Genomic DNA, 25,484 nt, shown 5'->3' on the forward strand with positions numbered 1-25,484 from the left:
GAGGGTTGTAAGAAAATCGATTAACTTGTGGCTTTTCTTGTAAATTATATTCTTTAAATTAAAAGTTTCGAGAGGGACCTGGCTGCAGACCTCCAACCTCCTGTCACCCGTGGAGGTTGGAGGTCTGCAGCCAGGTACTCTTGAAAGTTTCACCGCATTTTTATTAGCTTGGTGCTTTTATTTTGACGGAAAGGCGCATCCATCGAATTCCGGATCCTGTCTCACTCGCCCTGGTTCCGGTTCCTGACCAAAACGGCCCCAGACTACACGCTTGGAAGCATCGGCACAGCACACAACATCACGAGCTCAAACGCTTCTCGACATTCAGCTTGAAACAGCACACTTGGAAGAGTTCGTATTTAAACGCTCACTACTGTTCAAGTGTGAACATGTCTAAAGTCCAAATGCTGAGATCGTTGTTGAAGCAGCGACTAACTGCGGCTGATGGAGAGATATTTGGGCTGTTTGAAAGAACGATAGCAGAGTACGAGGAGGAACTTTGTCGATCAAAAGAGGAGAACGAGCGACAACGGAAACTACTGGACGCTGTTTTCAACCCTCAGCTTCGGTTACACAGAGCAGGTTTGTTCATTAAACATTACAAGTTCATTATTAATAATATAACTGCAGCTTTGTTCAATAAATATTCAGTCTGTCGACGATTAAAGCCACGTTAGCTTCTCTGGTGTCGTTAGCTTCTGTGGTGTCGTTAGCTTCTGTGGTGTCGTTAGCTTCTGTGGCGCCGTTAGCTTCTGTGGTGTCGTTAGCTTCTGTGGTGCCGTTAGCTTCTCTGGTGCCGTTAGCTTCTGTGGTGCCGTTAGCTTCTGTGGTGTCGTTAGCTTCTGTGGTGTCGTTAGCTTCTGTGGTGTCGTTAGCTTCTGTGGTGCCGTTAGCTTCTGTGGTGCCGTTAGCTTCTCTGGTGTAGTTTTGGTAACCCAGTCCTCCCTTTAATCCAGATAAAGGCTGCATTTGGGTGTTTCAAAAGTTAAGGCAGAGATCTGGATCAATTTAATACCAGATTTCAGGATTATTTGGATCCCACCTCAGAGGTGGATTTGACAAAGCCTCAGCTCCACTTCTCCTAGATATTGATACTCAAGATGTTCATTACACTTCATCTAAATTAGTGTTTTAGTTGTAAGTAATTTCAAGCATAGAAAAATATTGTTTGGCCATACTTCCTGAAACTGCTGTAAATAAGAGTAACAAATACAGACCGATTTCTCAACGTCTAGTTTCACCTAACATTGTAACCTGTTTGTACCAAAACATCCAACATATGTTTGTGGTCAGACAAAGGCAAGGAAATGCAGTGCAAAGCAAATTTATTTGTATAGCACATTCTTTTCTTTACATAGAGTTCAAGAAACAACACAGGGATTAACATAATAAGCACATGGACAACAACTCAGAATGAACTGCATAATTCATGCTAGTACTGTGTATTTTTCCTATATATATGTTTTATATATATATAACTTTATTTCAGACACACAATTGGTCCATAGATAAAAATAATAAAGTTTGAAAAAAGTACAATACAATAAATAACATGGCCTACAATAAAATTCATGTAAGACTAAAATGCCAGTGTTTCCAGAGGCCAGACATATATCTATAACAGCTTCTCTTAGGACTGGTTAGCGCCAGTATGATCTCATTTTGAGATTTGTCCAAATGAGACACGAATTTAGACATCAATTGCCTTAATAAGGCTCCACAGATGGGAACACCAGAGTTCACAAAAAGCTGACTTGCACTGCCCTCTTGGGACACGAAGGATTTGAATAATGTATTTAGGGACACCTCCACAGAGCAATTTCATGAATAATTTTTTGTGATTAATTCTATCAAACGCTTTTGATGCGTCAATAAAGCAGAGAAATACAGAGGAATTTGTGCTCACATAATTTGCAATAATTTATTTCAATGCATAAATACACACATCTGTGGCATGGTCTCTTTTAAAGCCAAATTGATTATCGGTCGTTGATACGAATACTTCCAACCTGTTTAGCAAAACCCTCTCGAATACTTTAGAGAGAATGCTTGCAAGAGCAATCGGTCGACAGTTATCCGTGCTGTTCAACTTAGCAGCCTTGTCCTTTATTACTGGTACTAATATAACATGTGTTCGGGAGTCAGGTAAGACACCATGCATAAGAAAACCAGTTAGACACATAGACAGCAGCACATATAACCTACTACTGGCATATTTGAGATGCTCAGCAGTGATATTATCGAATCCACAAGCCTTGTTACTTAACAGTTTTGTGATGACCTTGCATATTTCAGATGCACTTATCAGTGTAATTTCAGTTGGTTCAATATGACCCATATTCAATCTATCACTCTTGACACAATTGAATAAATTAAAATAATGCTCACGCCACAGCTCAGCTATTTTGTCTGGACCACATACACCCTCTATGTTGGATGATAGAGGAAATTTGAAGTTATTCACTGCTTTAATCTCTCTCCAGAATTCATTGTTATTGCAGCTTTGCAGCTTCTTAGCCAGAGAGTCAGCCCGCATTGTTTTTTCATTATGCTTAACATAACGTAAAGCGTATTTAAACCTAGCATTGGCAAGCTTTTTGTTTTCAAACACTTTGCCCTGTCTAGGCTTTCCAGCTGCTACCCAGTTTAAGAAAGCCTGTCTGGCTTCAGCATGTTGTTCAGCCACAAATTCTTTCCACCCAGGTATAGTATTATGTTCTCTATATCTCTGTTTCTGGAGCGGGATACTAGATTTCTTCAGGGCCTTTACAATGCTCTCATGTAAGTCACACATCTCTGTGCAATGCTCAGCATTCTTACAATTTATATCTTTACACATCAAAGAGCTCATTGGGAGCTTAATCTCTCTTAAGAAGGAATCACTAACACAATAGTACTTATCTATTTCCTCAGGGGATAATTTGGACAGTCCAGCTTGCCTATATTAGGTAAAATATTATCAACCATGATTGAGGGAATATTATCAACATTTACAGAAATCGCAGTCGGAATGTGATCAGAAGTAGCTAATCCATAACATATCTCTATATCATTTAATGAGGCATGAGCATCTGCTGTGTAGATGCAATGATCCAACCAGGAGGTTGTATACCATGCCTCACTAATATACAGTACAGGCCAAAAGTTTGGACACACCTTCTCATTCAATGCGTTTTCTTTATTTTCATGACTATTTACATTGTAGATTCTCACTGAAGGCATCAAAACTATGAATGAACACATGTGGAGTTATGTACTTAACAAAAAAAGGTGAAATAACTGAAAACATGTTTTATATTCTAGTTTCTTCAAAATAGCCACCCTTTGCTCTGATTACTGCTTTGCACACTCTTGGCATTCTCTCCATGAGCTTCAAGAGGTAGTCACCTGAAATGGTTTTCCAACAGTCTTGAAGGAGTTCCCAGAGGTGTTTAGCACTTGTTGGCCCCTTTGCCTTCACTCTGCGGTCCAGCTCACCCCAAACCATCTCGATTGGGTTCAGGTCCAGTGACTGTGGAGGCCAGGTCATCTGCCGCAGCACTCCATCACTCTCCTTCTTGGTCAAATAGCCCTTACACAGCCTGGAGGTGTGTTTGGGGTCATTGTCCTGTTGAAAAATAAATGATCGTCAACTAAACGCAGCGGATGGGATGGCATGTCGCTGCAGGATGCTGTGGTAGCCATGCTGGTTCAGTGTGCCTTCAATTTTGAATAAATCCCCAACAGTGTCACCAGCAAAACACCCCCACACCATCACACCTCCTCCTCCATGCTTCACAGTGGGAACCAGGCATGTGGAATCCATCCGACACGGCGGTTGGAACCAAAGATCTCAAATTTGGACTCATCAGACCAAAGCACAGATTTCCATTGGTCTAATGTCCATTCCTTGTGTTTCTTGGCCCAAACAAATCTCTTCTGCTTGTTGCCTCTCCTTAGCAGTGGTTTCCTAGCAGCTATTTGACCATGAAGGCCTGATTTGCGCAGTCTCCTCTTAACAGTTGTTCTGGAGATGGGTCTGCTGCTAGAACTCTGTGTGGCATTCATCTGGTCTCTGATCTGAGCTGCTGTTAACTTGCGATTTCTGAGGCTGGTGACTCGGATGAACTTATCCTCAGAAGCAGAGGTGACTCTTGGTCTTCCTTTCCTGGGTCGGTCCTCATGTGTGCCAGTTTGGTTGTAGCGCTTGATGGTTTTTGCGACTCCACTTGGGGACACATTTAAAGTTTTTGCAATTTTCTGGACTGACTCACCTTCATTTCTTAAAGTAATGATGGCCACTCGTTTTTCTTTAGTTAGCTGATTGGTTCTTGCCATAATATGAATTCTAACAGTTGTCCAATAGGGCTGTCGGCTGTGTATTAACCTGACTTCTGCACAACACAACTGATGGTCCCAACCCCATTGATAAAGCAAGAAATTCCACTAATTAACCCTGATAAGGCACACCTGTGAAGTGGAAACCATTTCAGGTGACTACCTCTTGAAGCTCATGGAGAGAATGCCAAGAGTGTGCAAAGCAGTAATCAGAGCAAAGGGTGGCTATTTTGAAGAAACTAGAATATAAAACATGTTTTCAGTTATTTCACCTTTTTTTGTTAAGTACATAACTCCACATGTGTTCATTCATAGTTTTGATGCCTTCAGTGAGAATCTACAATGTAAATAGTCATGAAAATAAAGAAAACGCATTGAATGAGAAGGTGTGTCCAAACTTTTGGCCTGTACTGTATGTAAAACTCATATCAGGTAAGAAGGCCTTACTGGAGAGAGTAAGGTTATTTTCACCACAAAATTGCATTAGAATCAGACACATGGGCATTAAAGTCCCCCACAACATAAACACAAGATGATCAGTTTTCCTTCAGAAAAGAACTGATAAAAGCCAGTCTATTTAAAAACTCATCTTCAGACTGATAAGATTTAAAGGGTGTATAGATGTTCAGGATAGTAAACCTCTTCTCATGTATATTTATCTCTAGCCCAATGGCCCAGTCACCATCCAGTCTCAAGACTTTCACTGTAGAGTCATATTTAATCTTCCACAGTACAGCCACACCTCCGGGTATCCTGCCACGAATTATTCTGGAATTTAGATCTGTAGTAGACTCACCAGCGCCATGAAAGTTCCTGTGTAGTCCATTCAGTTTATCCAGATCTTGTTTGGATAACCAGGTCTCCTGCAGGCACAATATGTCACCACATGACGTCTTGATTTGTCCGCAGCACTGTGACCTACACGCAGGCCACGCGTATTGTATGATACAACACGCATTTAGCGTTAGATGTATTTCAGTGGCTGTTGCACCCAGAGGCACCAGTCGGAGGCTCAGACACTATCAGTGAGCTGGAAGCAGGCAGCACAACTGTTGTCACAGATCTTAGTCGGTGGGGTTCATAGTATCGCCGGACGAAAGAGCCTTCTGGCCAGAGCTGGGGGTCATACATCTCCCGCGCTTCATTACATTCAGCAGTTATGTGAAAAGAGCTGAATCTACCGTGTGTCGTCTTTATTCTGCGGCACTTCACATCACGTCCCAGCTTCTCCTTCAGATATCCACCGAGAGTTTGGACATCCAAGCTGGGATCAAACTTTGTGGCAAACACACTGACTATCTTAGTCTTGACAGCGAATATATTAGAAGCGGAGCCAGTCCCTATTACCCCAGCTGTTTCGCTCCCGTTTCGCTGGGGCTTGTGCGGGGCAATGGTGCAGCACTATCCAACCTGAGGCGTCCCTCCCGCACCACAGCACTCCACGCCGGAGACCTCAGCGTTGATCTAGTGGCACACGGGTTGGACGGCACCGTTGGTCCTGAGGCGTCATCCAAGGCCACCTCAGCGCTTGATGGCTGTCCGTCAGTCACCACGGAGGGGGGGGCAGTAGGTGTGCGCTGCGTCTCAATGACAGACACCCGAGTATCCAGCGAAGCACTCACTTCACGTAAACTGTCACACACTTTTGATTGAATATCAAGAGTCGTTTTTAGACCGTGGATGTCATTATTTAATTGCTCCATTCTACTGAGAAGCACAGAGACGTCAATATCATTAAAAGTGACGGAGGGTAGATCATCCAAGTAATGTGAGAAAAAACGAGGTATATCCTCTCCACATTCATTTAGGACTCTCAAACACATTTTTACATTGTTAATCTCCTTCTGCGCGCCCTTGTGGAGAACACAGTGTTGTGATGTGTTTGAACAGACCTTGAACAAGGCCTTCTTTGAGGACTCAATGCGTTTGGAACTGAAATTGTTTGTTGAAATTGTTCTCATCTTGATGACAATGAAGTTGAGAAGTTCATCTTTGACGATCACTTCACCGTCATTTGTTTGGAAAATCTCTGGCTTTGTTCGGGAGCTCACAGAGCGGCGTGGTATCCCAGGCGCCATCATCATATCATATGATGACATAATAAGCACATGGACAACAACTCAATCCTCTGACACTTCTGACTGAACCGCATAATTCATACGAGTTCTGTGTATTTTTCCACTACTGCAGCAGTCTGCTTTGCAAACATGTAAAAAAAAAAAAATTCAAAAGTCTGCTGTGTTGGCAATAACATAACATTAAACTCTGAACAGGCTGGTGTTTAAAGAGTTCATGTATGACGTACTTCAGATTAATTCCCTTTTAAATTAAGCCATGGACCGCAAAATACATCAACAAAGTCAGCTACCTTGCTATCCTGCTAGCTACATAACATGCAAGTCAATGGAGCCGCGTTAGCTACCGTTAGCATGAGTTCGGCTCAATTAGAGATTGGGAGGCCCACATTTTAAGTAGGTGACAATTCAAATAGCTGGCTCACATGAGATGGTGGGTGGCCTTCGTATGGTCTTTATAACACTACACATTAGGTAACAGTAAATCAATCAATCAATTTTATTTATAAAGCCCAATATCACAAATCACAATTTGCCTCACAGGGCTTCACAGCATACGGCATCCCTCTGTCCTTTGGACCCTCACAGCGGATAAGGAAAAACTCCCCCCAAAAAAACCATTTAACGGGGGAAAAAATGGTAGAATCCTCAGGAAGAGCAACTGAGGGGGGATCCCTCTTCCAGGATGGACAGATGTGCAATAGATGTTGTACAGAACAGATCAGCATAATAAATTAACAGTAATCCGTATGACACAATGAGACAGAAAGAGAGAGAGACAGAGAGATGCAGGACAGACCGTAATGACAGTAGCTTACAACAACATTAATGAAAGTAATAATATTATAATTATGATTCTGGCTACTGTGGTACAATATGTTGAAAGTAAATATTAATATCTGATAGTGTACATATGTGACAATAATCATATGTGTATAATAACAGTAGAAGTATGACTAGTGATGGCAGCAGCAGCAGGAGGCATATGTCAGGACCACGGCAGCAGCACAACCACACACGTCACACTATCCAGGCACCGCTGCACAGTGGAGCACAAAGGCTCCGGAGAAGAAGCTGAGTTAGTGACATGCATTATGGCCGAGTTAGCAAGATGCAGTAACAGGAAGAGAGAGAGAGGGAGAAGGAGAAGGAGAGAAGGTGCCCGGTGTATTATGGGGGGGTCCCCTGGCAGACTAGGCCGAATTCAGCCTAACTAGGGGCTGGTACAAGGCAAGTCTGAGCCAGCCCTAACTATAAACTTTATCAAAGAGCAAAGTCTTAAAGGGAAATTTCGGTTTATTTCAACCTGTCTCTTATCGTCCTAAATTTGTTTCAAGTGACTAGTGACATAAAAACAATAGTTAGCATGTTAGCCGTTAGCCTAGATACAGCCAGGGCGCATAGTAGCTACAGACCTGTTAAAATGTAAGTGAAAGGGCAACCTTCAAGTGCCAAGTTAGTCCACTAAACAAACTTTTTTTCCCCACAAAGACCGCCTCATATCGTTAGGATAAATGTCAGGGTTGTCCACCTGTCTGTTCTAAGACCGAGTGTTTTGTCCTTTAAAATAATCTTTATGTTTTCCTTTGTGGTGTCAAACAGCTGGACTATGTGTGCTGAGATTGTTGTGCGACTGGGAATTTTATATCGTGGCTCCAGCTCCATCATGAGGTCCTGAAACCCCTCTCACGAAATAAGACCAACGGCCGGCTTATTCTTATAAATCTTGCTATTGTAGGAACAACACAGCCTTTCTAAACTCTCCACATTCTGGACTACAAATACATAGACAATGAGAAGGCCACAAGGAGGGTCAAATGTTTATAACCCTGCCCCCGAGCTTCCTCTGGTCATGAGGGATGCTCCCTCCAGACATCCGGGTGCCAAAGGGATGTTAAGACAATGCTTTCTAAGACGTCCCCTCACACCACTCCGGGGAATCACACCATCTCATTGACAATGGGGTGAAGAGGAGACTGAAAAGATGTTAATGTCCTAAATTAGGTATGCATTCCTGAGCAGAAACTAAGTTGTCACAGAGACTTGGTATGTCTCTGGAAGTGAAATTATACATTTGTTTCCCTTTTTGTTTTCTTTTCTATATCCTAAACTTGTACATTTGCATAATCCAAGTTAGTTATCTGAATGATATTTAATTTTAATCCTGTTAAACAAAGGATTAATGAGTTGAAAATTCAATTTCGTTTAATCCTTCATTTAACATGGTGCCATACTGCCATCTTGTGGCGGAGTGAAGAAGAGTTCCCGTAGGAATTCCATATTATATTTAAAATTAAGATATAGTTTGGGGTTTATTAATCAACTTGTCTTTTATGTTTTTAGTACACTCTTTTGTTTTTTTTATTTTGTCGACTTGCTTTTGCCGTATCTTACATTTTAATCAGTTACGCTCTTATACTCGGTTCCTGCGTAACTCTTTCGTGCTCGTGATCAAAGTTATTTTAAACTTTTACATTTTGCTCATTCAGTTTTCTTTTATCTCCAGTGTCTTCAACATTTTTATATGCGTTAATAATTACTTTGATAACAATATCGAACGGCCAACGATATTGTTTTCACCATTTTTATAAGCGATTATTACTTTGAGTGAGCCAGTATGAAGCTTTAATCAGAGGTATACAGACTGGATGAAGGTTTTACTGTCAATCATAATGAGGTAAATCTTGAAATACATTTTCAAATGCAAAATTCAACCAAAGCAGAATTTTAAGTCAATATTTATTTTATTTTTAACACCACTTAAAAGTTTCTGCAAAATCATGTGCACATTTTTCCAACATAAAGAAAAGGTCCTTTGGATTGGAAAATGGTAAAGAGAATCTGAATCAGTATTGAGCTTTAGGTTCAGTTTCATTGCATTTTTGATCAAGCATAATCTTCTTGACTCCTTTCTTTTCATCTTTTTGTATACATCTCTTCCCTTCCAACAGCTCCATTCTTCAAGTGTGTTCCTGGTCTTCCCTGTTAGCAGGCTTTTCATCTCATCCAGCCTAAAAAGACAAGAGAATAAGAATAAGAATCACTTTTTTGATCCCCAAAGGGAGAACATTATTAACATTAGAATGACAAAGGGAAAAACACAATTTAGCCCGTCTCCTCTAATGTCACCTGAATAACTAATATCGCAGATGATGGGGTTTTATCAAACCAGGAAGCAAACACACACACTCCTGCAATATCTGACGTTCAGGCAATGTTAGAGGACTAACTAACGAGTAGTAAGTTAACTTAGCGTTCACACGGGGAAACATGAACAGTAGTTAACACTAGCTTACATGATAGCAGCCGACGAAAAGTGTTATTGATGTCAACGTTAACTCAAACTCAACTGTTCCCGCCAATTTCATAGTGACTGAAGAGTTAAAACACTTAGTCGCAGAGTCACTTGAAATCTGCCATCGGCCCTCCCTTCTTTCTCAAGGCGTGAACGGTCCTGAACATGGTCATCATTTTTCTTTTCGTTGGGTCGGGTCACCGTCACTGACTTTACCAGAGGGGTTGAGTTCATAGGTTGAGAGGCTTTCAGGCAATCACTGTGGCATCTAGACCTCTCGTGGTCTTTAATACTTTATAATTTGTAGGGCTGTAGTCAACAAAAGAAAATCTTGGTTGACTAAAGTAGACCAATCTTCAACGAATCAGTTAGTCATGAGGAAAAAAATCTGCACGTTATTTTTTACTTCTGCGGTAGTGTGTCTGTGTCACTCTGCAGTTACACCTCCAAAACGCTAGTCGGCAGTGGAGGACTGTGTTAAGTGCTATAAAGTTTAGTTGATTCAAAACACACATTAAATATGGCTTAATAGAGTTTCTAACAGTTTCTAACACAAGTATATAAATCGGCTTCACTATAAATCACAGAATTGACAAACACTTGTCTTTATCTGGACACATTTCCCCCACCAATACAACATGCAAACGTTATTAGCACAAGTCTATGGCATTTTACATTGTATTAATTAGCCAAGCGTATAGCGATCTTTCCCTTGTCTCATATAAATCCAGGGATAATAGCAGCATGTAACAAAGGTAATGGCACATAATTTGACTCCATTACAACTCACAACATTCACTGACAAAACAACTGTCTTATACAAAACACACTTCTGAAACAAATACAACATCCTAACGTTATTAGCGCCGGCCAATGGCATTTTACATTGTATAAATTAGCCTAGCGACAAGCAGAGATTTCCTCTTTTCATATGAAGCCAGGATAAATCCTGAAGTATAAACCCCTGAGGAATAAATCACGCACAAAACTTAAAATGCTATTTTAGTGGAGGCTTTACTGTCTTCACAATTAATTGTTTCTTATCTGTCAAATACAAGTAAATACAAGCTCCATTTCCACTAAGGGAAACAGTGTTTGTATAACGTTACAGAAACTGACAGGAGGTCTGCATCACTGCGACACTGAGCGTCGGGGGGGGGGCGAGTTCAACTTTTTGTCAACAACGGGGGTGTTTTCAAAACACCCATTCACAGGTAAGTTAGCCTGTCCCCCTGCTGCAGGAAGTAATGGATTAATCCTGGAAAGCTATTGATGGAGCACTTTTCTCCTCATGAAAGTAACATGGCGATTATTCGACTAATGAAAATTTGGTCGGACGAGAGCATAGCAACAAAATCATCGACTAGTCAACCAGGAGACTGCAGCCTTAATAATTTCATGTTCCGTGTCCCTCAAACAAAGGGATTTGGCCTCTGTGTTTCTTTGGCGTACTTGCGACAAAGGCTGCAGCTCATCGTGTTGGTGTGGGGTTGGAGGTTAGCCACAACCGCAGCTGACCAGCCTCATCTAGTTTCCATTTTTCAATAAAACGCCGTGCGATATTTGTACTGTGTTTAACTGTCTGTTATTCTTGTACAAGTCCAACATGTTCATCTTAGTTTTTCCTTTTTTCTGGCAGTGACTTCATGCCAGGAATGTGTCGCCACATCTTGCTCAGAAGTCACCATAGAATGCCAGAAGTTCCGGTAGCTGACGTCATGGGTTCCCGGCACACATACAATAAGCCGCAAGGGTCAAAATAGTCTGACACAGCTGGGAGAAATGGTTGAAGCACGTAAAAAACCCACTTGCAATTCAAAGTTTTCCAAGTTGTCCCATAAGGTTTGTTTTTTATTTAAATAGTATCCAAAAAGCTTATCGGTAGTTCAGCAGCACAAAATGTAAACCAAGTCAATATCTTCTTCTTGTCTTCAACAAACAAAATAGGTCAAAATATTTTGTAGCGGTTTGACACGTGAAACAAATATTTTTCTTTTACTCAGTCAAACCCCACAAAGAAACCATAAAACCCATAAAACAGGTCCCTCAACACCAAAATTCAATTGTTTTTGTCTGGTTTCTGTAGAACAAAAGAATTATACTATACTATACAAAAAGACAAATACAACAGTAATCAGTTTCAAGAAAGTATGTCTTTTTCCACCGAAGAAAAGAAATGCTCCATTCTGATTAGTCAGTTCAATCCAGTTCAAACAAAAAACTCCACTCCGGGATTTCCAAATAACATATCACAGTTCAATTCAGTTCAATCGATGAAGTTCACGAAACAAAAGAGAACTCCACCCAAGGTTTTCCTGCAAACAAGGAGATAAAGAAAATCCACTGTTGGCTCTGACTCATTTCAGTTTCAAAACAGTAAATCAACCCGGCCTGAAGGTTCCAAATAAGGAATAATGAAACGGAAAGTAACCCCCGGCTTTTGCCAATTCAGGAGACTGAGGGTGAATGCTGTAACGCTCCAGCATTGTTCAGGCGTGAAGGCTCCGTAGGATCCCCTGATATCCATGGCGAAATCTCTGAGGTGAGGCCGGTGGCCGGATGGATGATATTCCACACGGAAGTGCACCTATTTTGCAGACTTTGAGTGGTGTAAAATGCCGTGGTAGGCCGAGTGAGCAGAGGATTTGTGGCTCATTTCTCACTTACCGGCAACTCTCGCTGTACTGCCAGGAGCCGCATAATGTAGGGGCTGGTCTACCTGGGCTCAGCTGATCGAGCTATCACACTGGCCAACAGCACCGGTGTGTCTGGAGGACTGTCTTATAAAAAAATATATTAATTAAAATATACAGGATCGCCACACTTTATACATTGGAAAGTGGAGGCAACAATGAACAACATAGATGAAAAACCTGGCTATTGTTGTTGTTTTGATATCTCCAATCTTTTATTACCAATTTTGTAAAAATAACGTGATTGCCGCCGATATCAATCCAAGGATCGGATCGGGACATCCCTACTTCTCTGGTGTCGTTAGCTTCTCTGGTGCCGTTAGCTTCTCCGATGTCGTTAGTTTCTCTGGTGTTAGCTATTTTCCGTTGGGGCTCTGTGAAGTGCTATGAAGTTTAGTTGATTCAAAACACCTAAAACACACATTAAACATGGCTGAGTCGGAACAGTTTCAAACACAAGTACTCAAATCAGCTTCACTATAATTCGCAGCATTCACAGACAAACACTTGTCTTCATCTGGACACATTTTCCCCACAAATACAACATGCTAATGTTTTTAGCACAAGCCTGTGGCATTTTACATTGTATAAATTAGCCGAGGGAACAGCAGAGATTTCCTCTGCTTGTATGAAGCCAGGGACAACAGCAATATTTAACAAAGGTAACGTTACAAAAATTCGGCTCCATTGCAACTCACATGGTTCACTGACAAAATAACTGTCTTATACTAAACATGTTTTCCAAACAAATCTGACATGCTAATGTTTTAAGCACAAGCCTATGGCATGTTACATTGTATAAATTAGCCTAGTGAATAGCAGAGATTTCCTCTGCTCATATGAAGCCAGGAGCAACAGCAACATTTAACAAACGTAACGTTACAAAAATTTGTCTCCATTACAGCTCACAGGGTTCATCGACAAAACAACTGTCTCATGGTGCGTTCCAGGCAGGCTTTTGAACTCGTAAGTCGCGACTTCAAGTCACGAGTTACGACTTTGTAGCGTTCCAGGAAAGTTACGCCAATTACTTCCTGTTTAATGTTGAACATGGCGAACTGTTTGTTTGTGCTTCCCCATTATTTCTATCGCCAAAGGTGCCTGCTCCTTGCTCATTTGAATGAAACGGAGAAGGAGAAACGGCGTATAAGGTCACAGATGCTATTATACTTTTTATTTTACGTTGTCTGGGTGTTTGGAAACGTATTTTGTATTGATTATTCTTGCACTGGAAACCAGCTGTTAGAGCGTCTGCCAATAATGCGTTAACATTAGGGTTATTTTATGTCTATTTCTCATCATGTATCACCTGCATCAACACCGCATCCATAGGGCTGCCATTGTTGTTTAGAGGAGTAATGGAATTGGTTTAGAGGGCTGTGTGACGTCAGAAAGTGTAACTGGGAGTACATCGATCTTGTACGAGTTCATGGGTGGGAAGTTACGGGTTTAACTGCCGTTCCAGTGCACGTTAACGGGATACAGGTTGTGAAAACATGAGTTACGGGTTACCTGGAATGCACCATTATTCTAAACACGTTTTCCAAACAAATACAACATGCTAATATTTTTAGCACAAGTCTATGGCACTTTACACTGTATATATTAGCCTAGCAAATAGCAGAGATTTCCTCTTTTTCACAGTTTGTTTCTTATCTGTGAAATTAAAGTAAATTAAAGCTTTGTTTCCACTGAGGGAAATTTTTTTGGGGGGGGGGCTTCCTGTGAATGCATGCTTTGTTTGCTGTTTGGGCCGAGACAGTGTTAGAGGAAACAGATCTCGATGGGCAAGCTGTCAAACTTGACTCACTGCAAACTCTGGCATCCCATGGACAGTCATTCTCACATAATTCACATAAGCCTGAACAAATGAAGAGCTGCACTGGAGCCTCCAAACATGACAAGAGTCTGAATGGATGTTAATGATTGCTGCGAAAATGAAAGCTTAGCTCAACCTCACTCACTCTGACACAGCTGAGTGAACACTGTGAAGCTGTTTGATGCTCAGAGATCTGTAGAAGTTCAGTAAGGAGTTTTTGAGCTGTGATGTGAATGAAGGACAACATTTCTCTGTAACATCTGTGTGTTTCCTGTTTCCTGCAGACGTCCAGCAGCTGTTAGTGGTTAAAGAAGAGGTTCCCCCTGAGCAGCAGGAGTGGAGCTCCAGTGTGGACCAGGAGGACCCAGAGCCTCCACACATGAAAGAGGACCAGGAGGACCCAGAGCCTCCACACATTAAAGAGGACCAGGAGGACCCAGAGCCTCCACACATTAAAGAGGACCAGGAGGACCCAGAGCCTCCACACATTAAAGAGGAACAGGAGGACCCAGAGCCTCCACTCATTAAAGAGGACCAGGAGGACCCAGAGCCTCCACACATTAAAGAGGACCAGGAGGACCCAGAGGCTCCACACATTAAAGAGGACCAGGAGGACCCAGAGCCTCCACACATTAAAGAGGACCAGGAGGACCCAGAGGCTCCACACATTAAAGAGGAACAGGAGGACCCAGAGCCTCCACACATTAAAGAGGACCAGGAGGACCCAGAGGCTCCACACATTAAAGAGGACCCAGAGGCTCAACACATTAAAGAGGACCAGGAGGACCCAGAGCCTCCGCACATTAAAGAGGACCCAGAGGCTCAACACATTAAAGAGGACCAGGAGGACCCAGAGCCTCCACACATTAAAGAGGAAGAGGAGTTCACATTCACTCCTGTCCCTGTGAAGAGTGAAGATGATGAAGAGAAACCTCAGTCCTCACAGCTTCATCAAAGACACACTGAACATATGGAAACTGGAGCTGATGGAGAGGACTGTGGAGGACCAGAACCAGCCAAGAACTCAGATCCAGATACACATTTACAACCTGAGACTGATGACAGTGATGATGATGATGATTGGACAGAGACCAGAGAACCTCAGTCAGGCTTAAAGTCTCTTAGAAATGATGAAGACCCTGTCAGTGACTTGGAATATAGTGTTGATGAGAAACCATTTAGCTGCTCTGAGTGTGGGAAAAAATATAATCACAGTTCAACACTGAGGATACACATGAGAACTCATACGGGAGAAAGACCATTTAGCTGCTCTGTGTGTGGGAAAAGATTTTGTAGAAGTGGAGAGATGAGGACACACATGAGAACTCATACAGGAGAAAGACCATTTAGCTGCTCTGAGTGTGGGAAAGGATTTTGTAGAAGTGGAGAGGTGAGGACACACATGAGAACTCATACAGGAGAAAGACCATTTAGCTGCTCTGAGTGTGGGAAAGGATTTTCTCTGTCAGGTTCTCTGAAGAGACACATGAGAACTCATACAGGAGAAAGACCATTTAGCTGCTCTGAGTGTGGGAAAAGATTTCCTCAAAAAACTACTTTGAAGAATCACATAAGAACTCACACAGGAGAAAAGCCATTAAGCTGCTCTGAGTGTGGGCAAAGATTTTCTCGAAAAGATAATCTGAAGATTCACATGAGAACTCACACAGGAGAAAAAACATTTAGCTCCTCTGAGTGTGGGAAAAGATTTCCTCGAAGTGGAGATGTGAGGACACACATGAGATTTCATTCAGGACAAAAACCATTTAGCTGTTCTGAGTGTGGGAAAAGTATTTCTCGAAGTGGAGATGTGAGGAGACACATGAGAGTTCATACAGGAGAAAGACCATTTAGCTGCTCTGAGTGCGGGAAAGGATTTTTTAAGTCAGATGCTCTGAAAGGACACATGAGAACTCATACAGGAGAAAGACCATTTAGTTGCTCTGAGTGTGGGAAACTATTTTCTCTGGCATGTGCTCTGAAGACACACATGAGAACTCATACAGGAGAAAAACCATTTGGCTGCTCTGAGTGTGGGAAAAGATTTCCTCGAAGTGGAGATGTGAGGAGACACATGAGAACTCATACAGGAGAAAAGCCATTTAGTTGCTCTGATTGCGGGAAAGGATTTTCTCTGATAGGTGCTCTGAAGAGACACATGAGAACTCATACAGGAGAAAGACCATTTAGTTGCTCTGAGTGTGGGAAACGATTTTCTCATGCAGGTTCTCTGAAGGAACACATGAGAACTCATACAGGAGAAAAACCATTCAGCTGCTCTGAGTGTGGGAAAAGATATTCTCACCCAAATACTCTGTAGTTACACATGAGATCTCATACAGGGGTTTGGAAAGATATTCCTGCGCAAAGAAAACTTAGTTAGTCACGTGACAGTCCACACAGAAGAGAAACCTCTCAGCTGCCATGTTTGTGACCAGAGATTCACTTGGCCTCATCAACTTAGAAACCATCAGTGTGTTGGGTGTCAGTCCTCACAGACCCATCAAAGTCAAAACTGAGGAGAACAGAGAGGCAGAGCCTCCAGCCAGCAGCTCAGCTGAACAGATGGAAACAGAGGCTGATGGAGAGAAACAGCCAGGAACTCAGATCCAGACACACATTTACAACCTGAGACTGATGACCAGACTGGAGAGTCTTCTGAACCTGAGACTGAACACTGATGATGAATGGACAGAGACCAGATAATCTCAGTCATGTTTTTGCTGTGAACTTGTAACTTCCTGTCAGTTGTTAGCAGTTAGCAGAAGGTTAAACTGTTAATGCGATGCCTTTTAAATGTCAGTATTTTTTCACTGTAAGCTGGTAACAAACTTACGCCTTTCCAGTTCATGTATTTATAGTATTTGCCAGTCGCATTGGAGCTCCATGGTCACAAAATGCGACTGCGAGTCACAGTTTGGATCTCTCCTGGGTACACTATCGTTTAACTCATTAAGTTAAACTCTTACAGCTTCAGTGCTAAACATGAATGATTTATTCATAATGATAGCAGAGTACGAGGAGGAACTTTGATGAAAAGAGGAGAACAAGTGTCAACGGAAACTACTGGACGTTGTTTTCAACCCTCAGCTTCGGTTACACAGAGCAGGTTTGTTCATTAAACATTACAAGTTCATTATTAATAATATAACTGCAGCTTTGTTCAATAAATATTCAGTCTGTCGATGTTTAAAAGTGGTGTCGTTAGCTTCTGTGGTGTCGTCAATTATTTCTACTTCTGGCCATCATGTTTTGTTTTTTTAGATATGTAATAGGACAAACGTGCTCTTTAACAGTTTAGTGAGATTTCTTCACTCATAAAGGACACAGGTAACGTGTTTACTTCCTGTAAATAGAGCAGTAAATCTGATGTCCATGTATGTATTTTGTATTTATCTGTTTTAACTCCTTATTTTGACACGAAGACGCAGTCATATCTATGGCATGTTTTACTGCATCATAATACAGTACATGTCTCAGGATTACACTCACCAGCCACTTTATTAGGTACACCATGCTAGTACCGGGTTGGACCCCATTTTTAATTCTTGGTGTCACAGATTAAAAAGGTATTAGAAAGATAGAAAGGTGCTTTATTGGATTGAGATCTGGTGACTGTGGAGGCCATTGGAGTACAGTGAACTCATTGTCATGTTCAAGAAACCAGTTTGAGATGATGTGAGCTTTGTGATGTGGTGCGTTATCCTGCTGGAAGTCGCCATCAGAAGATGTACACATTGTAATCAGTGATTATTTGACTTCCTGTTGCCTTTCTATCATCTTGAACCAGTCTGGCCATTCTCCTCTGACCTCTGGCATCAACAAGGCATTTTGGCTCACTGGATATTTTGTCTTTTTGGAACCATCCTCTGTAAACCCTAGAGATGGTTGTGCTGAAAATCCCAGTTAATCTCATCGCTCCAGAGGCTGTATTCTTCACTGTGGCTGACTGTGGGTGTTTCTCAAAATCAGGGAGCCTTCCCTGGTTGGATGAGTCCCTCCAGGGAAGGATCCTCCAGAGGCAAGGCAAGAGTCCTTCCTAACATTTGGTGAACACACATTAACAGGCGAACAAGTGTCCCCAGGTGCGCATCATTAACCCTCAGCAGACTGAGGGGGTTTCAGTTACTGTTATTATTTTGGTACTTTCTAATGTTGAGAATTTTGAACAAATAAAAGCACTATTTTCAAAGTCGTTACTTTTAAGGAGAATAATTTTCTGGATTATACTTAAAAAACAAACAGGTAAACAGGTTTATTTTCTCCTGTGCTTAAAGGGATAGTGCACCCGAAAATGAAAATTCCGCCATTATCTACTCACCCATATGCCGAGGGAGGCTCAGGTGAAGTTTTAGAGTCCTCACATCCCTTGTGAGAGCTACAGGCTACAATGACGCTAAAAACAGAGTTTAAAAGACACTTTTCCAAACAACTTTTTATGTCGGGGCTTCAGGACACTTGGATCACTACGGACGAGCAGTATGGAGATATTTTGTGGTTTCAATTATGTGTTTTTGGACGTTTTAATCTGGGGCGCCGTCAGCCTCCATTAGGTGGAGTTGTGCTGCAAGCCCCTCTCACCTGGGATCTCCGCAAGGGATGTGAGGACTCTAAAACTTCACCTGAGCCTCCCTCGGCATATGGGTGAGTGGATAATGGCTGAATTTTCATTTTTGGGTGCACTATCCCTTTAAGAAACTGTTTAACCTCTTAAAAGTCCTTCTCCCTTGTATGCGTTCATAATGACGGTCAAGTAGCCTGATGTGGTGGCAAATAATAATGACAGAGCAATCAATACAGTTCAATAGCACATTTATTGTGTATACAATGATGTTACAATAGTTGGAACAAGCAGGTTGGAGAAACTGAGCAACAGAGACAGATGGCCTGGAGGGAGGACAGAGAGAAGCCCCAGAGAAGTCTCTGCCTGTGTTTCTTCGAGCCCAATTCGACCCCCTATCCCATATGTTCAGAGAGGACCTTACTTCCTAATAAGGCAACATTCAGTGGCCGAGTCAAGCACCACATTCCACACATTCCATCTGTCCCTGGCTGCCAAGCCCTGAGGCAATATTAACCCAATAAGGAGTGACTGAATGGGAATATAACAGTGTTGTAGATACTAATGTGAATAGTATAATCAATGTAATATTATATATGATGTACGTATATGTATCATATGTATTATAAACCACTACACTGACCTGGAGGCCTCTTTTGGGCCTTCTGCTGACCCGCCTGTTACCTTAAGCATAACTATCATCCATTTCCATCAATGATCAAGGCTAAAGGCTGGAACACAACAAAATGCCTTCACAGTATTGAAAAAGTGACTCGATGTTAGTTTGTATTTTTACATCTCCACTGACCAGTGGAAACAAGACCCCCTGGGGATCATGTTCCAACATGGCTTACTGGTGAATGGACACATTAGACTAATTTTAGTTGGCCCAAGGTCAAGTTAAATGTGGCAAGGCACCATTTTAGGTCATAGTATACATGCCACCGTCCTACATAAGCTGTGTCTCTCTGTTCACACTTATCACATAGCGTCTGTGTGCAGCCACGTTGATCCGAGCTCGTAACTAAACATGCATTAAGAAAGTGATCGGCCTCATCCTTGAATTCTCCAGATCATCACAGAAACACCTGCTCTCACTCTGTCAGAGAGAGGTGGCAACACTGAAACAATTGGCAGAACAGAGGGAGACTGGATATGTCATCTGCAAACTCTATCTCCCAAAGGATTAAATGAAGAGGTATCATATTCGACAGGAGCTTTGTCGATCAAAAGAGGAGAAGGAGCAACAACGGAAACTGCTGGACGCTGTTTTCAACCCTCAGCTTCAGTTACACAGAGCAGGTTTGTTCATTAAACATTACAAGTTCATTATTAATAATATTACTGCAGCTTTGTTCAATAAATATTCAGTCTGTGGACATTTAAAGCCATGTTAGCTTCTCTGGTGCCGTTAGCCTTCCTGTATTGTTTCTTTTTCTTTGGATATTTAATATGGACAAACATGCATTATAACAAATTAGTAGGATTTCTTAACTCTTAAACGACACAAGTAACTTGTTAAATTCCTGTGAATAGGATCCAATAAATCTGTTCATCATTTTAATGTTGCAGCTGCTCAGTATCAAGCGTACTTAAATGTATTTATGTATGTATTTTCTATATTACCTGAGGGACTGCTGGGTAGCCTGGATAAGGTAATCACAGGACTTATCTGATGTGATGAAACAAGTCAGCAGTATGATTGTAAGAGATGTATGAGCTTTCTTTCATATTGGACACAGGAAACAGTATCTGACATTGTTTGCTTTCAGAATGTGTTCTCCCTGTTATGATGATGTAGTCGTCAGTGAAAGAAAACCTAAAAACTTGTCTGATGATTTTCTTTAATCTACCATGTCTTTTGACCTTTCTTTCAGTAAACTGAGTTGAAGGCTGGGAGATATGGCGTCAACAGGCTGACTGGCGATGCATGATATAGTTCTTGATATTTTCTACAAAACAGGCAACATGTTCAGTTACAAGTCAAAGCCACATTTGAGATGTCACAAGCAGTTTTATACATACCCAAACATACTCAAAACACACATTAAACATGGCTTAGTAGAGACAATTTCAAACACGAGTACACAAATCAGCTTCACTGTAACTCGCAGCATTCACAGACAAACACTTGTCTTTTTCTGGACACATTTTCCAAACAAATACAACGTCCTCTGAATGTATACTTTGTTTGCTGTTTGGGCCGGGACAGTGTTATAGGAAACAGATCTGATCCCAGCCTGAACCCACAGCACGACACTGTACACACAGTCTATGGAGCAGAGCCTGTGTTGCGTTCAGGCGTTGTCACAGCCTAAATAACAAATTCCAGCACTTGAATAGGCCGTTTATTCTTTATTCCACGAAATTAGACATCTTTTGTTGGTCAGTCATTAAAACAGAAGCAAATTTTACGCCCATCACTCGGCAATTTAAGCGTGCATGCTTAATTTAATTAGGGCAAGCCACATCACAAGCCCTGCGATGTAAATATTGGACACGTGTGCATCGCGATGGCAATGCTTAAAAGATATCTTCAGGCCTAGTTGGTGGTGTTTCTTGCATGTAAGTACGGTGCTGCATAAATTGCACATCGAGCTGTTAGAGTGTTTTTTGGTGAAGTGAAACCACGCTTTTGAACACTTCTGTCTCTCCGCCATTACGTCTTCTTTGTTGCTGAACATGCTGCTGACTGACGAGCGTGACGTGCGTTGTCAACGACGTAAAGACTCGGCGTAATGAAAAGAATTGATATGGGAATCGTTAAGCGTAAAGGCTAATGATGTCAATGAATTGAACCAGTTGGAACTGGTTCTTAACAGGAACCAGTTTTCGATTCCCATCCCTAACCACGAGTAACCTTGCATTCTCAGAGCGCAAGGTTCTGGTGGGATAATATGGCACTATGAGCTCTCTAAGATATGATGGAGCTTGACCATTTAGAGCTTTATAAGTTAACAGTAGGATTTTAAATTCAGTTCTGGATTTTACAGGGAGCCAGTGCAGAGAAGCTAAAACAGGAGAGATATGATCTCGTTTCTTAGTTCCTGTTAGTACACGTGCTGCTGCATTCTGAATTAGCTGGAGAGTTTTTAAGGACTTACTAGAGCTACCTGATAATAGAGAGTTACAGTAATCCAGCCTTGAGGTAACAAAAGCGTGGACCAATTTTTCTGCATCTTTTCAGGTCAGGATAGGCCTAATTTTCGCAATATTACGCAGATGAAAAAATGCAGTTCGTGAGGTTTGTTTTAAATGAGAATTAAAAGACAAATCTTGATCAAATATTACTCCGAGGTTTCTTACGGTAGTGCTAGAGGCCAGAGCAATGCCATCAAGAGAAACTATGTCATCAGATAAAGAGTCTCTGAGTTGTTTGGGGCCAAGAACAATAACTTCAGTTTTGTCTGAATTTAACATCAGGAAATTGGTGCTCATCCAAGTTTTTATGTCTTTAAGGCAGTTATGGAGTTTAGTTAATTGATTACTTTCTTCTGGCTTCATCGATAAATACAACTGAGTATCATCCGCATAACAATGGAAATTTATAGAGTGATTTCTAATGATGTTGCCTGAAGGAAGCATATATAGAGTAAATAGGATTGGTCCGAGCACAGAACCTTGCGGAACTCCAAAACAAACTTTGGTACGTAAGGATGATTCATCATGAACGTGAACAAACTGAAAACGATCAGATAAATAAGATTTAAACCAGCTCAGTGCAGAACCTTTTAGGCCAGTTAAGTGATCCAGTCTCTGTAGCAGAATTTGATGGTCTGTATTGAAGCTCTTGGTGGTTCAGGAAAGGTAGTCATCAATATGGGGTGTCCAGTCAGGACAGGGGAAGCAGGAATCCTTTTAGAGGTTTATTGCAACTCAAGGCATAGAACAGATGCACAGGCACTATTTCTATTTATGGGAGTGTGGTTCTAAAAAGAAAGAATCAAGGAAAGCAGCATTAAATTATTCAAATGAACTATCAAGTTACACAGTGCAAATAGGAATTACTTGACAGTTGAAATAAATGGAACAGAAAAGGGAAATTAATCACTCAGTGCAAGCTTGTAGGAAATTACCACATAAATAGCTGCTAGGCTTCCAACAACACTGTATAAATTGTTAACAGTGCCTAAACATCTTAACTATAAACAAATCAATACTGACTTGTGGTCATAGACGCACACAAACTGAAAAACCCAAAGGGCGAGCAGGGGTAGGAGAGAGAGAGCGAGTCGTGTGCAAAGGGCAAGTGGGATGCAACAGGTTCACTCCTTGAGCCTTTTGCATATGGTCAATTGTGTCAAACGACGCACGAAGATCTAATGAAACAAGTACAGAGATGAGTCCTTTGTCTGAAGCAATCAGAAGATCATTTGTAATTTTAACTCGTGCTGTCTCAGTGCTATGATGCACTCTAAATCCTGACTGAAATTCCTCAAATGAATTATTATCATGGAGAAAATCACACAGCTGGTCTGGATCTTTGACATAAAGGGAAGATTAGATATTGGTCTATAGTTGGCTAACACCTCTGGATCCAGGGTGGGCTTTTTTAGTAGAGGTTTAATTCTGTGTTTAATGTTTCCTGCAGACGTCCAGCAGCTGTTGGTGGTTAAAGAAGAGGCTCCCCCTGAGCAGCAGGAGTGGAGCTCCAGTGTGGACCAGGAGGACCCAGAGCCTCCACACATTAAAGAGGACCAGGAGGACCCAGAGCCTCCACACATTAAAGAGGACCAGGAGGACCCAGAGCCTCCACACATTAAAGAGGACCAGGAGTTCACATCCACTCCTGTCATTGTGAAGAGTGAAGATGATGAAGAGAAACCTCAGTCCTCACAGCTTCATCAAAGACACACTGAACAGATGGAAACTGGAGCTGATGGAGAGGACTGTGGAGGAGCAGAACCAGCCAGGAACTCAGATCCAGATACACATTTACAACCTGAGACTGATGACAGTGATGATTGGACAGAGACCAGAGAACCTCAGTCAGGTTTAACCTTTCTCAATGATGATAAAGTCCCTGTCAGTGACTTGACATGTAGTATTGACGAGAGATCATTTAGCTGCTCTGTATGTGGGAAAAGATTTGTATGCATGACAGATGTTAAGAGACACATGACAACACATACAGGAGAAAAACCATTTAGCTGCTCTGAGTGTGGGAAAAGATTTTCTCAATCAAGTCCCCTGAAGGCACACATGACAATTCATGCAGGAGAAAAACCATTCAGCTGCTCTGAGTGTGGGAAAAGATTTGGTGACAGGGGAAATCTGAACGTACACATGAGATCTCATACAGGAGAAAAACCATTTAGCTGCTCTGAATGCGGGAAAAGATTTTCTCAGTCAGGTACTCTGAAGACACACCTGAGATCCCATACAGAAGAAAAACCATTTTGCTGCTCTGAATGTGGGAAAAGATTTTCTTGGTTAAGTGCTCTGAAGAGACACATGAGAACTCACACAGGAGAAAAACCATTCACCTGCTCTGAGTGTGGGAAAGGATTTTCTCAATCAAGTCATCTGAAGAAACACATGAGCACTCACACGGGAGAAAAAACATTTACTTGTTCTGTATGTGGGAAAACATTTGGCCGCATGACAGGTGTTAAAAGACACATGATGACACATACAGGAGAAAACCCATTCAGCTGCTCTGAGTGTGGGAAAGGATTTGGTCGAAAAGCACTGCTGACAGCACATATGAGATCTCATACAGGAGAAAAACCATTTAGCTGCTCTGAGTGTGGGAACAGATTTTCTCACTCAAATACTCTGAACATACACATGAGAACTCATACGGGAGAAAAACCATTCAGCTGCTCTCAGTGTGGGAAAAGATTTTCTCTTTCAAATACTCTGAAGATACACATGAGATCTCATACAGGAGAAAAACCATTTAGCTGCTCTGAATGTGGGAAAAGATTTTCTCTCTCAAATACTCTGAAGATGCACATGAGATCTCATACAGGAGAAAAACCATTTAGCTGCTTTGAGTGTGGGAAGAGATTTTCTTACTCATATAATCTGAAAGTACACATGAGAACTCATACAGGAGAAAAACCATTTGGCTGCTCTGAGTGTGGGAAGAGATTCCGTAGTCAAGAAGATGTGAGGGCACACATAAGAACTCATACAGGAGAAAAACCATTTACCTGCTCTGAGTGTGGGAAAAGATTTGGTCGGTCTGTTACTCTGAATGTACACATGAGAACTCATACAGTAGAAAAACCATTCAGCTGCTCTGTGTGTTGGAAAAGCTGTGGTGACAGGGGAAATCTGAATGTACACATGAAATCTCATGCAGGAGAAAAGCCATTTAGCTGCTCTGAGTGCAGGAAAAGATTTTCTCAGTCAGGTGCTCTGAAGACACACATGCAAACTCATACAGGAGAAAAACCATTTAGCTGCTCTGAGTGTGGGAAAAGATTTTCTCACTCAAATACTCTGAAGATACACATGTGAACTCATACAGGAGAAAACCCATTTAGCTGCTCTGAGTGTGGGAAAAGTTTTTCTGAAAGTGGAAATGTGAAGACACACATGAGAATTCATACAAGAGAAAAACCACAGAGCTGCACTGAATGTGGGAAGAGATTCATGCTCAAAGAAAACTTAGGTATTCACAGGACAATCCACACAGGAGAGAAACCTTTCAGCTGCCATGTTTGTGACCAGAGATTCATTTGGCCTCGCCAAATCAAAAATCATCAGTGTGTTG

General features: G+C 41.7%; 2 protein-coding genes across 2 annotated transcripts in view; both read left to right on the forward strand.

Moving 5' to 3' along the window:
- Positions 1-25,235, forward strand: part of LOC125884159 (oocyte zinc finger protein XlCOF22-like) — a 78,596-nt gene extending 53,361 nt beyond the window's left edge. The window contains exons 1-2 of the mRNA XM_049568984.1: positions 24,215-24,281; positions 24,450-25,235. Coding sequence (XP_049424941.1) covers positions 24,215-24,281; positions 24,450-25,228 — 846 coding nt within the window. The 3' untranslated portion in view covers positions 25,229-25,235. Of the gene's footprint in view, positions 24,282-24,449 lie in introns of the transcript that reaches the window.
- On the forward strand, positions 258-17,238 carry LOC125884160 (oocyte zinc finger protein XlCOF6-like). The gene is made up of 2 exons (XM_049568985.1): positions 258-582; positions 14,484-17,238. Exons 1-2 carry the CDS (start codon positions 390-392, stop codon positions 16,517-16,519), a joined length of 2,229 nt encoding a protein of 742 aa, XP_049424942.1. The 5' UTR covers positions 258-389; the 3' UTR covers positions 16,520-17,238.
- Positions 25,236-25,484: the final 249 nt, after the last annotated feature.

This window comes from Epinephelus fuscoguttatus, linkage group LG23 (genome assembly GCF_011397635.1).
Source record: "Epinephelus fuscoguttatus linkage group LG23, E.fuscoguttatus.final_Chr_v1".
Taxonomy (NCBI): Eukaryota; Metazoa; Chordata; class Actinopteri; order Perciformes; family Serranidae; genus Epinephelus; species Epinephelus fuscoguttatus.